Genomic DNA, 15,905 nt, shown 5'->3' with positions numbered 1-15,905 from the left:
GAGCTCCAGACTCAGCACCTGCCCTGCAGTTTTCCACTGGAGTTCAAACACTTCAGGGTAAAGTTCTGCCTTTGAAATGAGTTAAATAGGATGGAGAGTGACATTTTTTATGAAGTGTCACAGAAAACTTAATTTAAACCCAGAGCAGCTGCAGAAGAACAGCCTGGTGCCCTGGACAGGCACATCAAACACAGTGTTTGAGGGAGGCACCAGGTCCAGCTGGGTCAGGATGCCACCAGGGCCACCAGGACACCCATGGGGACAGATGGGGCACTGAGGGGCACTGACAGCTGCTCCCAAGCCCAGGGGATGCACCTGGGCACTGACCAGGGGTTGCATTTGCTCTCCAAGAGCAGCACATGATGCATGAACTTCTCCTTAAAAGACTTTTACTGGTGGCATGTATATATTCTGAGGAATGGAAACAGAGGTCAGTGAGTTAATGGAGAAGCCCAGAAACATTAGCTAATTTGTAGTTCAGGCTCTACATTTTGTTCTAAGTTTGAGTCATGCACCACTACCTTTGCTCTTGCCAGCTGTTTCTTTTTTCTCAGTGTTAAGCTCTTAAAACTGGTATTTTTAACCTTTTCAGATATTACTGCAAGATACAACTTTTTTTTTTTTTTAAACCCATACATCTACACTATTAAAAATATCTCAAATTAATAAAATGAAAAATTAAATGAAACATGATCCAGTAGAACAAAGTAGAAGCAACCAGATCTCTGGAGAATTTGTGGGGTTCTCAACAACATCAGGAAGTAATTACACAATATTTTCCAGAAGTGAAACAGCGAGCCTAACTGGAAAAAAATGTGGAAACATTTAGTTAGAACAGTAGAGCAAGGTATTAAACCCCCTTTTATGGATTTAACTCTGAAGGAAAATATGCAAATAATCAGGTCTTCAAATGTGTTTCTGATTATGATACTAGGATAAAAGTCAGAGGCATAATTTTGTATTTCTTTTCCATGACAAGAAACACTGTGTTCCTGCTGAGTGATGTTTCTAATAGCCAGAGTCACAGTGAATGAACAGTGTGACTTGGTGACAAAGGCCACTGAAGGGCTATGGGCTACACCAGGGATTGTTTTTGGTCACAAATTGGTCTTTCCAGAGCCATCCTGAATAGGCACAAAGATCCTGAAAGGAGATGGAAACAGGATACCCCAAATGTGAACTCACAGGGTGACAAGTGGCAGATTGCAATCTCTGCCTGAGGCAGAACCTGGAGTGGCACATGGAACCTGCCCAGTGACACTGGTGACACCAAGTGATCCTGCTGAACCTGTACCTCCCTCTGCCAGCCTCACCATCAGCAATTCTGACCCTCTGCCTTGGCAGATGCTCTGGTGGGTGACACACACAGCATCTCGCACCCTGCCCTGACACAGCTGATCAGTAACTATGGTGGAGATCAGGCAAGTGATGAATTCTGCATTTAGACTCCAATCCAAACTGATATTCCCCCTGTAGAATCACAGAATAATTTGGGTTGGAAGAGCCCTCTGAGACCACCAAATCCAACTGTTCCCCCACCACTGCCCAGGCCAACCCATGTCCCCAAGTGCCACATCCACATGGCTTTTAAGTCCCTCCTGGGATGGTGACTGCACCACTGTCCTGGGGAGCTGTGCCAGGGCTTTATGACTTTCCATGGATAAATTTACCCCAATATCAAACCTGAACCTCCCCTGGTGCAACTCCAGGCCATTTCCTCTCATCCTGTTCCCTGTTCTGTGGGAGCAGAGCCTGACTGTCAGGGAGCTGTGGAGAGCCAGAAGGTCCCCATGAGCCTCCTTTCCTCCAGGCTGAGCTCCTCTATCCAGTACTCCAGACTCCATTCCCTCCCCTGAACACACTCCAGCCCCTCAATGTCCTTGCAGTGGTGAGGGCCCAGAACTGAACATGTGTCTGTGTGAGGCAGTTTCAGACATGAAGACACGATGGCAGCAACCAGAACAGAAATACTCAGGGTAGCAGTGGAAGTGGCTGTGTGCTCACATCATGATGGCAGCAAACAGAACAGAAATGCTCAGGGTAGCAGTGGAAGTGGCTGTGTACTCACATCATGATGGCAGCAACCAGAACAGAAATACTCAGGGTAGCAGTGGAAGTGGCTGTGTACTCACATCATGATGGCAGCAAACAGAACAGAAATACTCAGGGTAGCAGTGGAAGTGGCTGTGTACTCACAACAGGATGGCAGCAAACAGAACAGAAATGCTCAGGGTAGCTGTGGAAGTGGCTGTGTACTCACATCATGATGGCAGCAAACACAACAGAAATGCTCAGGGTAGCTGTGGAAGTGGCTGTGTACTCACAACAGGATGGCAGCAACCAGAACAGAAATGCTCAGGGTAGCTGTGGAAGTGGCTGTGTACTCACATCATGATGGCAGCAAACACAACAGAAATGCTCAGGGTTGCTGTGGAAGTGGCTGTGTACTCACAACTCATCCTGGATGTTGTCTGTCAGCTTGAAGAGCTGCTCCTGTCCCTCTGCTTGGCTCTCCAGGTAGCGGGGCAGGAGCCCCTGGGGTCCCCTGCAGCACCGGGGCTTCCGCACTCGCTCTGCCTTGGTCCTGCAGACAGAGAGAACAGAGAAATCACCTGCTGCAGCCTGTCCTGCCACTGACACTGCCTGCACGCTGACTTCTAGGCTTCTTGAAATGCAAAGCCTTCAAAAATCCCAGGTCTTCACAAACACTTGGATCTGGAAGATGTGGTGTCTACTCACACATTTCTATGAGACGCAGAACGAAGCAATAATAAAAATAGAAGAACTTTGTCTACAATGAAGTAGCTAAATTAGTAGGAAGAAGTGACCTAAGCAGTGCACACTCTCTTAAGGTTTTGGGATATATTTATCAGCAGTTTTACTGATTTGATAATTTATTCTTACTGCTCTAAAGAAAGTGTGCAAAAGCCTAGAGAGAGCTCTCACCAATGACAGTGCCAGGAAACTGCAAACTCCATGGTTTTGGAAATAGGAACATGACAGAAGTAAAATCCTCATTAATTAGGATCCCCATAGCAGGGTTTAACATATTTTACCCTTCTGTGTGTCTATTAAAAATGACAATAAGAAGGACACACACTTGTGGGCTGGCAGCCATCAGAGGTTGATATTGGCCACAGAACTGCAGAACTGCAGGCTTGGTTCCTCCCTTAGCAGAATTTTGTTAAAAAATAATACTCTGAATTCCTTCAAGCTCCTGGAACGCCCTGCCCCTGAAGAATTGTGTTACAGGCTGCTGAGCCCTGCTCATTTTCCCTGTCCCTTCCCAGCAGCATCACTCTGGGGCTGCTCCATGCTATTTCACAGCTCCTCCAGGCTACTGCTGTTACAAATTTCCCAGCCAAATGCACCATTTTGGGTCAGTGCTCTCCCTTCCCATCCTGACTCTTTGTAAAACCCTGCACAAGGAACTCCAGCCTGTCTGATCCAGGGACAGGAGGAAAGCCCCATGGAGCATTATCTTGCTTTTCAAGCTGCCCACTACCAGGAGAGAGCACTCACCTGCTGGGGTCCATGCTCTGCAGATGTTTTCCCTGCAGCCTCACTTCCTTGTCACCTTTCCCCTGACCCACACCTGAAGCCTGGGCACCCTTTTTTAATTTGTTTTCCTTCAAGTTTTTGAAAACTCTTAATGCAGTGGTTAGAGCTGTGCTATTAATGTTCTAAGGCTCTAGAACAAGTCACCTCTCCTGCCCCTTAAATTCCTTAGGATTCACCTGAACCATTCTTGTCTTTCTAAACCTACACAAGAGGTGAACAACACATGCCTGCTTTTACCTATTAGAGTCTCACAAAGCAATAAACAGAATTGTTTGCCTCCATGAATGCAATATGTTGAGACAAAAGTTCCAGAGAAGTTAAAGAATTCCAACCAGTATAATTCACACCTTGCTGCTTGTCCTTCTTTCTAACTTCCCAAACCAGGAAAATGGCAAAAAATCACCAATCAAAGAAGCCCCTGTTGGGTCTTAAACCTCTCCATGGCACCTACTGACAAGTTCAAAGAGTGACTGCCTGCAGCCTTAGGTGGGTTTTAATTAACAGTGGCCAACCAATAATGTTTTACTGAAACTTTCCATCTTGGAAGGCTGGATAACTGGGACAGAGCAGCTGCACTGTGCAGTGGGTTTTACAGGAACCATCCTGCAGACGAACACTCCCCTGTGCCAGCCTCTCTAATATTCTGAAATATTCAATACACCAGCCTCTCTAATATTCTGTAATTCTGTAATATTCAACATACCAGCCTCTCTAATATTCTGTAATTCTGTAATATTCAACGCACCAGCCTCTCTAATACTTTTACTTCCTTGAGAAGAGGGATCTGAAGCACTGCAAGCAAGACTACCCTAATGGAACAGAACAGGGCCTTTTAATCCCACAGACACTGTAATTTCAGGGAACACTGGTTTCTAATGTTTGGCTCAAAGCAGGTCAGAGAAAAAGCACCAGTGCTACAAAGGGCACCCCAATGGATTTCTGAAGGTTTGGCAATTTCTGAGCCAAGGTTTTATGTTTTGGTTTTGTTTTTAAATGGAAGAAGCACTTCAGAGCACAAGTTCAGTGTTCACTGTGCCCCCAGACACTGATCCTGGTGATAACAGATCATTCCCTTCCTGGTGATAAGGCCAGCAGTTCTCCAACCCAGTGCCACTGGTGCTGGGCTTGAACTGCATGGATTGAATCCATCACCCCCTTGGCAAACTGCTTTGTTTGGTCTGCACAGCTAAAAACATTCCACACCACTTGATTTTTTTTAATCTAAAAATTTGTTCTACTGTCTCAAGTTACGTTCTGTAAATAATAAGCAAGCCTGGTGAAATCCCAAAAGCTGCAGATCTGTCAAGCAGAGCGGGCAGCAGTGCCCACATCTGGCTCCCATTAGCCAGGCACTCAGCAGATCTGCTGATTCCTTTTTAATAAGCACACAAAGGCAATCCAAGGCAGGAATGGCACAGCAGGGAATGGTGCTGCTGGATGGAGGCACAAAGGGCTGGGAGAGGGTGTTGGGAGGTTGGGATGAACACTGCAGCCCTGCCCCTGCTCCCAGCTGAGCACTGCAGCTCCCACTCCAGCTCACTGGAACCAGTGGCATTTACTGCTGGGCATCTGCTGAGCAGTTCACAGAATCCTTGGAATGCAGCTGGACAGTTTTAACCAGAAGTTTTGTAATCAAACACATCAGCAACCTGATGAAGGAAGTGGTCAGATATTAGTGGGGATAATTACTGACCAATTTAGGTTGAGAAAACTCTCCAAGAGACATCCCGTGCTTTCCAGAATCACCTGTCCTTGCTCCTTCACTCCATTTCCACCCCTATCAGGTACCAACTCCACCAGGTTCTACCATCAGGTCTGTAATCCTGCAGATCATCAGGTCTATAGATCACAGATCAGGATCTGTGATCCCTGCAGAACTGCATAAATACAATGTGGTTTTGAGAACAACAACTCTTACTTATCTCTGATGGTCTCTTGGACCTCAAAAGTTTCCCTGAAGTGTACCCTGAGTACCTTAAAAACATTAAAAAATAAAATTTAGAAGGCATCAAACTTTGTATATCAAAATATGTTGTTCTGCTAAAACAAACCATCCCTATTCTAAAATGATTTAGAAATTATTTACAAATTTACATCTTTCAGTTTCCTCAGTATCACACCCAGAATAATTATTCATCATGATACAGCTTCAGGAAATGTAGCAACTTCTGAGAAAAACCAACATGGACAAAACCCCATGACCAACACAGTAATCACTGGATTTCATTTAAAATGTGTATCTGGGGGATTTCTCATCTGGTAAGGGAACAGCAGTGGCAACCACAGATGTGTTCAAAAACCCAGCCTGAGCATGCACATCCCAAATTCTTCACTGTTATTTTGTTTTTTAAGTTAAGATTGTTGATGTTTACATTTTTGTAACAGACTTTTTTATGCACTTCATGTAAATGACTTATTGTTTTGTATTTTTTTATGGAAGAAGAGGAATTTGATGGACTGTTGGTTTGTTTAGTGTCATTGGAGAAGCAGAACTGTCATCCTCCTATCCACTGTCACTTTTGGAAATCTATAAATGTTAGAGTCAGAAATGATTTGGTATAATGACTTTCAGCATGGCAATGATTTTTATCCCCTTGAAATAATTACAAAACAATCTTAATTCAAACAAAGGAAAATGGCAGGTGATGTAAGACACAATTCAAAAGCTGCTGGTATTTTCAAGAAATAATAAAATCAAACTATTGCTGGCTCTGAAAAAAGTCTGCTTCCTAAATACAAGGAGGGCTTTGTCTGAGGAGGCTTCAGTGCATTTCAGACATTAAAAGTGACACGATCTGGTAAATTAAGGAAGAAATAACCTTTATCTTCTACCATAAAATCCACAAGTAAAATACCTGGTCCACTTTTTGAGTTCCAGACCATGCACATGATTTCCATGAAATGCAGAAGGAGGACAGTGCTGGTGGCACAGACATGATGGGAGGACACTGTGCAAAGCACACTTGGGAGTGCCAGAACCAATTAAATGCTGAACAATGTATGCCTTAAAAACTGAGCTGAAAACTCAGCCATGAGACACAAACTCAATGTTGCAGCCATAACCTGAGAACACAGGGATAAGAAATGAAAACAAACGTGTGCCACTGGTACTGGGGTCTGTAGTGCACACCTCTGCACAGCACTAAAAATCCACTATTTCCACTATTCTTTCCTCACAGATGCACTTAACTTTGTTTCATGTGCGGAAGCCATGTGATGAGCAGGAATATTCCCTGAATTCACTGAACAGAAGGGGAGAGACAGCAGGTTTTTGATGTGCCAGTTCTCAGCGCCTGAGAACATTTAATGCCTTGGGCCTAATTTCAGGAAAACATGTGGCAAGCCAGATTCCCTGCTCCCTGGTGATTCTACTGCTGCTCTGTTTCAAGGGGTCAGTGCAGTTGCCTCCCATCCTGTGCTGGACTTTGGGGTGCAGTCACTGATCCCAGAGATCCAGCAAAGCTCTGCCACGGGATGATGTGGAAACCCAGAGCACTGGGAATATTCCTCTGTCTGCTCCTGACCCCCAGGGGAGCACTGACTGTGACCCTCATTCATGGAGAAAGTTTCCTAAACATCAAGATAGACTGGAATCCACAAAAGTGTGAAGTAGATTTTTAGTATGTTGTGGATGGAAGCAAGATGGAGGGCACAGGGTGTTGTCCTGGGTTTCTCCTTCATGGGTTTGGGTGGCGTTTTGTAATTGGGCAGAAAAGTCCCCATTGCAGCTCTTTGGGATCAGTTATTGGGTTTAAAAGGGAAAATAATCCAGGTGTCAGCTCTTAATTGGATAGTTTAGTCTGAAAAGCCCTTGTACCAAGAGATTGTTGGCCATTTTTGTGGTGCTTTTCCAGCACGCTGAGCCTGGTGTGGACAGCATGCAAAACTTAAGATAATAATAAACGAGAACCTGAAGACTAAAATAATCCAGTGTGTCTCTCTTTTGTGACACAAAACCACTCCAGGAGGGTCTCCCCAAACAGGTGAGCCCCTTGGAAGGGCCCAGCCTGAGGCCCAGAAGTCAGAGAATCAGGAACAGGTACCCGGCAGGATTCACTGGCTGGTCCCAGCACAGATGCTGTTAAGGTGTGTTAAAATGCACACATGGTGCAGTCAGTTGAGTGCTGGATTTGGCATCAGAACATCTCAGTTAGATGCAAGAATGTGTAAAATCATGGGCCAGACAGCGCCCTGCTGACTGCACATCTGAGGAAGCTCACATGCGCCGTTTATTCCAGCAAACGCATGGAATATATTGTGCTTGTTAAACGTGCTCCCAAAATGCTAGTTTCAGGCAGAAACATGCAAATAAACGGTGCCTAGGGTTAAAACCTCCCACTTACAGTTAAATCCCTCCTCTTTGGAGGGATCTCCCAGCTCAGATGCTGCAGACCTTTAGCTGACCCGACGTGCCTTTAGGAGAGTACAGCATGCTCAAGGAGCAACTGTTTATCATGGAACTTGTTCCTGCCAGTTTCTTGGAGATAGAGCTTTTCTCCCCCTTGCCTTTTCTTTTTACACCAGATAAAAAACAAAATTAAGAATTATTCCCTGTGTTTGCAATTGTACATAACCTCATCATGCTCCAAGTTCAAAAGGAATTAAGAGATTAATTAAGACACAATTTAATTGTGACATCCATATTACAAATCCAGCATCTGGACAAGGTGTATGAGCTTGCAGTAGAGACAAAGCACTGACACCAGCAGCACTCTGGGCATTAACTTCTGGCCCTTGCCCCACCTGTGCCTGTAACAGCTGTAAACTCACACTTTCTCAAGCACTCTGGGAACATCAAGCTTAAGAAGTTGACAAAACACAACACTGCCATCCCAGCTTCCAATTCCCCCCAGACTCCTCCTGTACTGATTACAGGGATGAAAGCAGCTGTCACCTTAAAGGTTTCTTGTCAAACCAATGTGCTGAAAAATGCTCCCATTCACCTCCTGAGTGGATGTAAAATATGGTTCTCAGCAGGGATTTCCTGCAAACACCTGTCTGAGAACAGGAGCTGAGCAAAGTGAAACCAAAGTGCCCAGGACCAGAACACTGCTCAGCCTCAGGGCACTGTGTGAGGGTTTAAAATATTAAATACTGTCTGCTGCCAGGCAGGACATAAGAGCATTGCTCTTATGTCTGTGCCCATGGAATCCCAGACTAATTTGGGCTGGAAGGGACCTTAAAACTCATCCTGGTCCATCCCTGCCATGGACAGGGACACCTTCCATTGTCCCAAGCTGCTCCAAGCTGCCCTTGGACACTGCCAGGGATGGGGAGTCATGTTTATAATGGTCCCACCAATGCTGCTCAAGAAATATCCAGTTGCAGCAAATACAAACAAGGTCACTTCAAGTGTAAAATACTTCAATCTAACAGAAATGCTTTCACATTGTATTCCTGCCTTTCTGGGAAAGGGAAAAAAACCCAAATCAGGGGCCCTGCCCAGCATGGCTGTGCATGAAGGACTGTGTCAATCAACTCTAATTACTAATTTCTTCTCTTTCCAACCCTCCTTTTATATTTCTCAGTTATTACAACTAGGGCTGCAACAGGCACAGCTCTAGCACAAAGCTCACCCAACAAAAAGCTGCTCATGAGGTTTGTTTTGATTTTTAAAGTTTGCAGTTGCAAGAACAATTCAGATCAACTGGCTGTACTTACAAAACTGATAAAGAGCATTCCACATGTTAACAGCAACATTAGGTGAAAAAATTATCTATAAAAATACCAGCCACATGCTAAATGAGGTGACATCAAGGCAATAAATAGCTCCATCTGTATGAAAGAGTTTGCAGAACAACCCAGAAGACATCTCTGAACAAAAATGTAACTCTGGATGAAGCAGTGCTGAAATAAAAGCGAGTTGGGCTAAAAAAAAAAAAAAAGATCCGTTTTACATATTTTTCCACGATCACTTTATAAATCTGCTGCACATTAGAAATCAGACACACATGTACATTTTCCACGAGTACGGAAAGTTGAAGGTTTACATTTTAATAGCAGAGCGCCTGTTTGTGAATGGCAGCAGTGTATATTACAGGCAGTGTGAGAGGGTTAAACAGGACAGCCTCGACTCTTTATAAACTTTTGCCCTCTGGATATGTACTCATTGGCTGCTGTACAAGACTCGAGCTGTATTACACGCCTTAACGATATGGTTCAACTGTCGGTCAGGCTCGGGGCTGGCGCGGGGCCAGACCGCAATCAATGGGACACAAACCTCCCCCTTTCAGATCATCACGAAGGCTCACATTATCTCCTTTTTGTCGTGCTGGTTAAATTTATGGAGCAGAACCCCGAAGCTGCATTCCTTGGCCTGGGCCGGCCCACGCGGGCCTCCCTTTGTTTGGTACTGTAAGGAGCGTGCTTTGGAGGATTGCGGGGTTGTTAGTTCAGGCACTGACTGTTTGCTCATGACTGAAATGAAAAGAGTTCAGGGGAAGGGCAAAAGGACAGCACAAGTGTAAAACCCCATCCCAGCAGGCCCTGGGCTCCCATCTACCGCTCTGGTCTGGGACTGAACACAAAACCTGATGTTCATGACAAAGGGGAAAGTGTCTGCTAGCAGGTAAACACCTGAGCAGCACCTCGAGTTCTCCTGATTTCAGGCAAGCCTGTAATTGCTACATATGGGGGCCCCAGTTGGGTTTTTTTTGGGTTTGGATTGAAGGCACTTGAGACAGTAATTTGTGTTCAAACTCGAATGGTTTTTATTTTCCTTTTTTAAAGTTTCTGTTATTTTTTATTTTTAAATTAATTTTTTATTATTTTTTATTAGTAAAATAGTCTCACTACTGTGAGTTCAGCAGCTTTTCATTAGAAGGCACAAAATGGCCAACAATCTCTTGGTACAAGTGCTTTTAAGAACTAAACAATCAAATTAAGAGCTGACACCTGGATTATTTTCCCTTTTAACCCAATAACTGATCCCACAGAGCTGCAATGGGGACTTTTCCCAAATGCCACCCAAACCCACGGAGAAGGAGGAAGAAGAAGCATGAAGAAGAAACCCAGGACAACACCCTGTGCCCTCCACCTTGCTGCCATCCACAACACACTAAAAATCCCAAAACCCCAATTTCTCACCAAGTGATACACCTGCACTGCTCTTTATAATCTATTTCACACTTTTGTGGGTTCCAGTCTATCTTGAAGTCTGGGAAACTTTCTCCATGAATGAGGGTCAGAGTCAGTGCTGCCCTGGGGGTCAGGGCACCCCAGAGCAGACACAGAAATATTCCCAGTGCCCAGAGGTTTTGGGATTTTTAGTGTGTTGTGGATGGCAGCAAGATGGAGGGCACAGGGTGTTGTCCTGGGTTTTTTCTTCATGCTTCTTCCTCCTTCTTCTCCATGGGTTTGGGTGGCATTTTGTAATTGGGCAGAAAAGTCTGCATTGCAGCTCTGTGGGATCAGTTATTGGGTTAAAAGGGAAAATAATCCATGTATCAGCTCTTAGATAGATAGTTTAGTCTTAAAAGACCTTGTTCCTTGTTCTAGATAGTTTAGCCTGAAAAGCCCTTGCACCAAGAGATTGTTGGGCATTTTGTGCCTTCTAATGAAAAGTTGCCCAACTCCCAGCAGTGAGACTGTTTCACTGATAAGAAACAATAAACACCTGAGTGTGAACATGAACTGCTGTCTCAGTGCCTTCAATCCAGACCCAGAGAAACCCACAACTGGGACCCCCACACTTTCCTGCTATTTTTATGAAGTGAAAATCCTAGAAAAAGGGTTAGAAGAGATGATGCAAACTCACAGAATGTGCACGAGATGTTTGTCAGTGCTGGGGCCTGAGCCTGACACTGGCCACAGCCTGCAGGGCTGTCCTGGAACATGCAGCAGACACTGCTGGCCTGAATAAAGCCTTTGTTCCTTCCTGCTGGGCAGATGCTCCCAACTTATCCCACCTCATTCTGAGCAGGCAGATCTGTGAACTGGAACTGCAAATTACTTTATGGCCCAGTCTTCAATGACTTTTAGTTGGTTCCGCTGATGCTCATGCATGAATATAATTTTTTTTTTGTTTTCCAAAGACTGTGCAATTCTATTCTAGGAAGCACCAATGCAGACTAATTAAATCTGCAGCTCTCTGGAACTGTTTCCCACAAAGCAAGTGTTACACAGAATACACCAAGAGAGCAATAACCTTTAGCAGAGATGCTGTGATCTAAAAAATACAGTAATGCCAGAAAACAGGAAATACACAAAACACTAAGAAGTGTTCCTTTTACTTTTTGGCCTCTGTGTCCTAGAGCTTTGGATGAAATAGAAGATAGATAGACAGAACATGCAGGCTCTAGAAATACAAAGATTTCCAGAAGACATCAAACTTTCTCCCTGTCTAGCTGCATTCGAGTTAACAGTTAAATACTGTGAAGTGGGCACTCAGGATAAGAATTCCACTTTGTGAAGCAAATATTTCATGTCACACAAAATTTAAGTAGTAGAATAAATCTGTAGTAAATTCAGCAAAGGATTTATCTGCTCTTTTCAGAAGGAGGTTCATAATTGCTTCTATTTCTGATGGACTATGCCAGGCCAATATTACAGTGCCCTGGATTTAAGTGAATTGGGAAACATTAGTCACCTACTACAAATGTCTGTGTGCCCCAAGAAACTTTCCCATGGCCTCCAGAAGTGCTGCACTGGAAAGGGAGCAAGTTCTGAACCCATTTTCAGCCAGCTCTCCTCTCATACCTGACCAGACTCATGCCACACAATGCATTTCCCTCATTAACCTGCACCTTTTCCAGTTCACTTACTGCACACAGAAACATCAATCTGAACCCAGATTTCTGCACTGAACCCAGCCCAGGCAGCAGCTTAACAGGAGCTGGCATGGCTCACTGCATGCAGCACCTTTCGCCAGGAATGGAAATGCAGTGGAACATCATGGCACTGCTAACATGGCACATGTAACAGCATGGCACTCATGAAAGAAGAATGTAAACCACAAAATCCAGTTGGACAGTGAGCACAGGAGGTTGGGCTGACAATGAGGAAAAGCCCATGGCAACAGGGAGAGGAATGGACAAATCTGTTCAAAGAAAGCAGATTATCAGGAAGCCCTGTTATCCCACTGAAAGGATATAAAGGAAATCACACTGCTCAAGTAATTTATTGATTAGACTGATAAATACATTTTCTCTCTGGCTGCTAGGAAAATCTTAGGAAGGGCTTACCAGGATAGCAGCAACATCCCCTTGACCAGAAGGGCCCATACATGACTGACATTATTGTGAAGACTTGTAAAGTCAGACCTAGATGAAGTCCAAGGTCAGGACCAAGTCTGGAGCACATACAGAAGTGTAAAGGTTCAAACAATACTGACGTGTTAAACCTGAGAACCTCATGGCAGTACGTTGGCTGAGTTGGTATCCATACAATTAGGAACTCATTTCCTACTTCTGCTCAGTGTCACTGATATTCCTGCTCTCAACCACACTGCTTCTGAGCCCACAATGTAAATCACAGCTAACAGAGAAATGGATGCAAAAAGGCAAAAAAAAAACCCTGAGTTATAATCATCTGCTTTTGACATTGCATCAAACTTTGCAACCTCACTGCACAACTCCAAGTGATGAGCAAAGGAACAACTAGCACAGGTTGCTGCTTTCCACATGAAGTACATTCAAAAGAATCAAATATTTACATAAATTTTCTCTGACCATCAATGGCTTTCCAATCTCAAAATATTCTTTACTAATAACACTCTAGTTCATGGACAGAATTAATCAGAATTGAGGAGGCCACAGAATTATCTACTTCTAATTTTCACACTGTGACTCAGAAAAGAACACAAACTCTTGCAGCAACAGTCCAAGAATAATCTTAAACTTGCACTGATCTGGCAGAAGCCTGGGAGAAAGCCATAAAGGCACTTTCCTGCACTACTTGTTAGGTTAGACACACATCTAAATATAAATGTTCTTTACTTGTGCTGCACCAGGACGTAAAACACGTTTCTAGGCGAGAGCTCTCCAAGCATATCCAGAGACAGAATAGTTTTCCTGTTCTGAACTGGGCTTTAAAACTTTTGGCAGTATATGAAAAATATGGAAATAATCAGAACTGTTGTATGTGACACTGGAGTACTTGGAACACATAAAACCCTCTCCATAAAGGTATCGAATCATAAGCATTAACTGTTTATAAATTAGAACTATGCTGTACTTTCACCAACTGCTTTATGCTCTCTCTGCATTAAATTTAGAATTAGTAGGGCATCTTTATGATTAAATAATAAGTTTATAAGATTAGCCTTGAAAAAGTTCAGCCTAAAGTCAGATTAAAAACATATTTTCTTGCCCTTTAAATCAATCAGCTTTGAAACTACACCTTTAAGGTCTAAAGGCTTCACCTGTGCCTCAGCCATGCTGGTCTGGTTCCATGTTCCCAACATATGGCATGTGCCAGCTGCAAGAGTTCCAACAGAAATCAACATATTTGAAGACAAAAAATACTCATGTCCATGTAGCTTGATCACAGGAAACATGCTGCAGACTGTTCCATTCCATTCACGAATTTGATGAAGTGGATTTGCTGGAATCAGACTACATCTTTTAGGAAAGCCAAGAGCCTCAATTAAAATTCTTCATCCCACTCAAACCTGATCCAATGGTTAAAGTCAAGCAGCTGAAATTCAGAGCTTTTTTTAAAATTCAACCATGTAATTAGAGAATTGCAAGGGGCCTGTAATTTACAGTTACACATATCCTGCTATTTAAATGCAACTTGCAATTAAACGGCTGAGTCAGCTTTGCAGCAGCACCAGGACGTGCAAAGGGTCAAACAGCTCTTGTCACACTCATGAGCTCAGACAGCTCTTGTCACACTCATGAGCTCAGTCCTCAGGTGTTGGAATATTGGGGGACACAAGACAGATGATGGACTTTGGACCTGGTTAACATAAGAGATTTGGTAACAGGATAAAAGCAAATGGAACTTTGAACATTAGACCTGGATTGCAAGAAGAGTCAATCAAACGGGTATACCGGAAAAAGGAAATCCCATTAACTCTACAAGCAAGAGATGCTGTTATTTGCATAAATTTGTGTATGTGGTTTTAACTAATCATTGTAGCACACATTACCAGTCTCCCTGAATAGTATATAAGTGTTTGTATCCCACAGTGAAATCAGATTCTGATCACCAGGTCAGTCTCCCCATCCCTCTCCGTCGCCAACACTCCACTGGAGCTCAGCTCCTGCCATGCATTTCCAGTCCCATCCATCAGGGAAGGCTGCTCCTGGGTGCTGAGCTGGGGAGAGCCTCCATGGCCCAGCAGGCTCCAAGCAGAGCCAGCAGCTCAGGCTTGGAACGTTGCTCTCCTGCCATTCCAAACCACACATACTTGAGCAGTGACAAACGCGGCGGGGGGATAGCGGACACAGCAGCCCAGAAAAAAGACAAACCCCGGGTCCTGTGGGGCTTTCTAAACCCCCAAAAGAACAATTTGGCTCCTTTTTTTACAGGCACATAAAACCCACACACCAAACAAAACGTGAATGCAAGGTTGCTTACAGATGGAGGCAGCATTTTGGGCCCACCTCCCCCCACACCCCTTACACTATCTACATATTCTCAAGAGCTAAAAAAAGTTTTGATCAGACTTTTGTAGACTGGAGAACTGTGGTAACTGAGTAACCTGAGAAATGTTGGGGTTTTTTTCCCATTTTTCTTTTCTTTCATCTTGTAAAAGGTTGTTGGGTCAGAAACTTAACAGACTGTGTGCAGACACTAAAATAATTTCACAATACTCATCTGTGACAACAGGATTTCAAAATCTAGGGGAAGCAAAAACATGGTTCAGCTCATCTGTCTTAACCTCTTAACTGACAGCTAACAAGGCAAAGAGAAATATTTCCCAAAGGAAACCCAAGCCCAAGATCAGGGCTGGAAATCTTCTTGCCCTCTCTCCTCCAGCTGCTGTCCAGTTTGCAACTGTTGATAACACCCACTGTGTGCAGGCTTATCTCACAGAGGCATGTCAAAACATGAATTTTAAGAATATGTTTCTTCAAATTACACAGCTCAACCAGAAATCCAGCTAACAGCATAGACAGGTGTGCTTCTCCCCACCTTCACATAAATCAACCTGCACAGTCACAAAATTAAGACATGCACAAGTGAAACACTGAATGTTCTCAGGGATGCACTTTGATTTCTCAGTTCATTTTGTCCATGCAAATACACTTACTAAATTTCAATCCTTGACCTCTTGGTTTTACAAATCAGGGTAAGTCCCAAATATCTAAGACACACATGTACAAACTTCCATTTTCAGAACAAAGCTCACCTAGGGTAATTCTTCAGGCTTCCTGCACCTCACTCACACTTCATCA

The 15,905-nt window shown here is 43.9% G+C and overlaps 1 protein-coding gene across 1 annotated transcript in view; it reads right to left on the bottom strand.

The window, feature by feature from the left end:
- VPS13D (vacuolar protein sorting 13 homolog D) overlaps positions 1 to 15,905 on the bottom strand; it is a 102,405-nt gene that overhangs the window by 4,644 nt on the left and 81,856 nt on the right. The window contains exon 68 of the mRNA XM_058818916.1: positions 2,453 to 2,584. Coding sequence (XP_058674899.1) covers positions 2,453 to 2,584 — 132 coding nt within the window. The remainder of the gene's footprint in view (positions 1 to 2,452; positions 2,585 to 15,905) is intronic.

This window comes from Ammospiza caudacuta, chromosome 22, assembly GCF_027887145.1.
Source record: "Ammospiza caudacuta isolate bAmmCau1 chromosome 22, bAmmCau1.pri, whole genome shotgun sequence".
Taxonomy (NCBI): domain Eukaryota; kingdom Metazoa; phylum Chordata; class Aves; order Passeriformes; family Passerellidae; genus Ammospiza; species Ammospiza caudacuta.
Note: the sequence above shows the minus strand (reverse complement) of the source record. Positions and strands in the feature narration are given on the sequence as shown.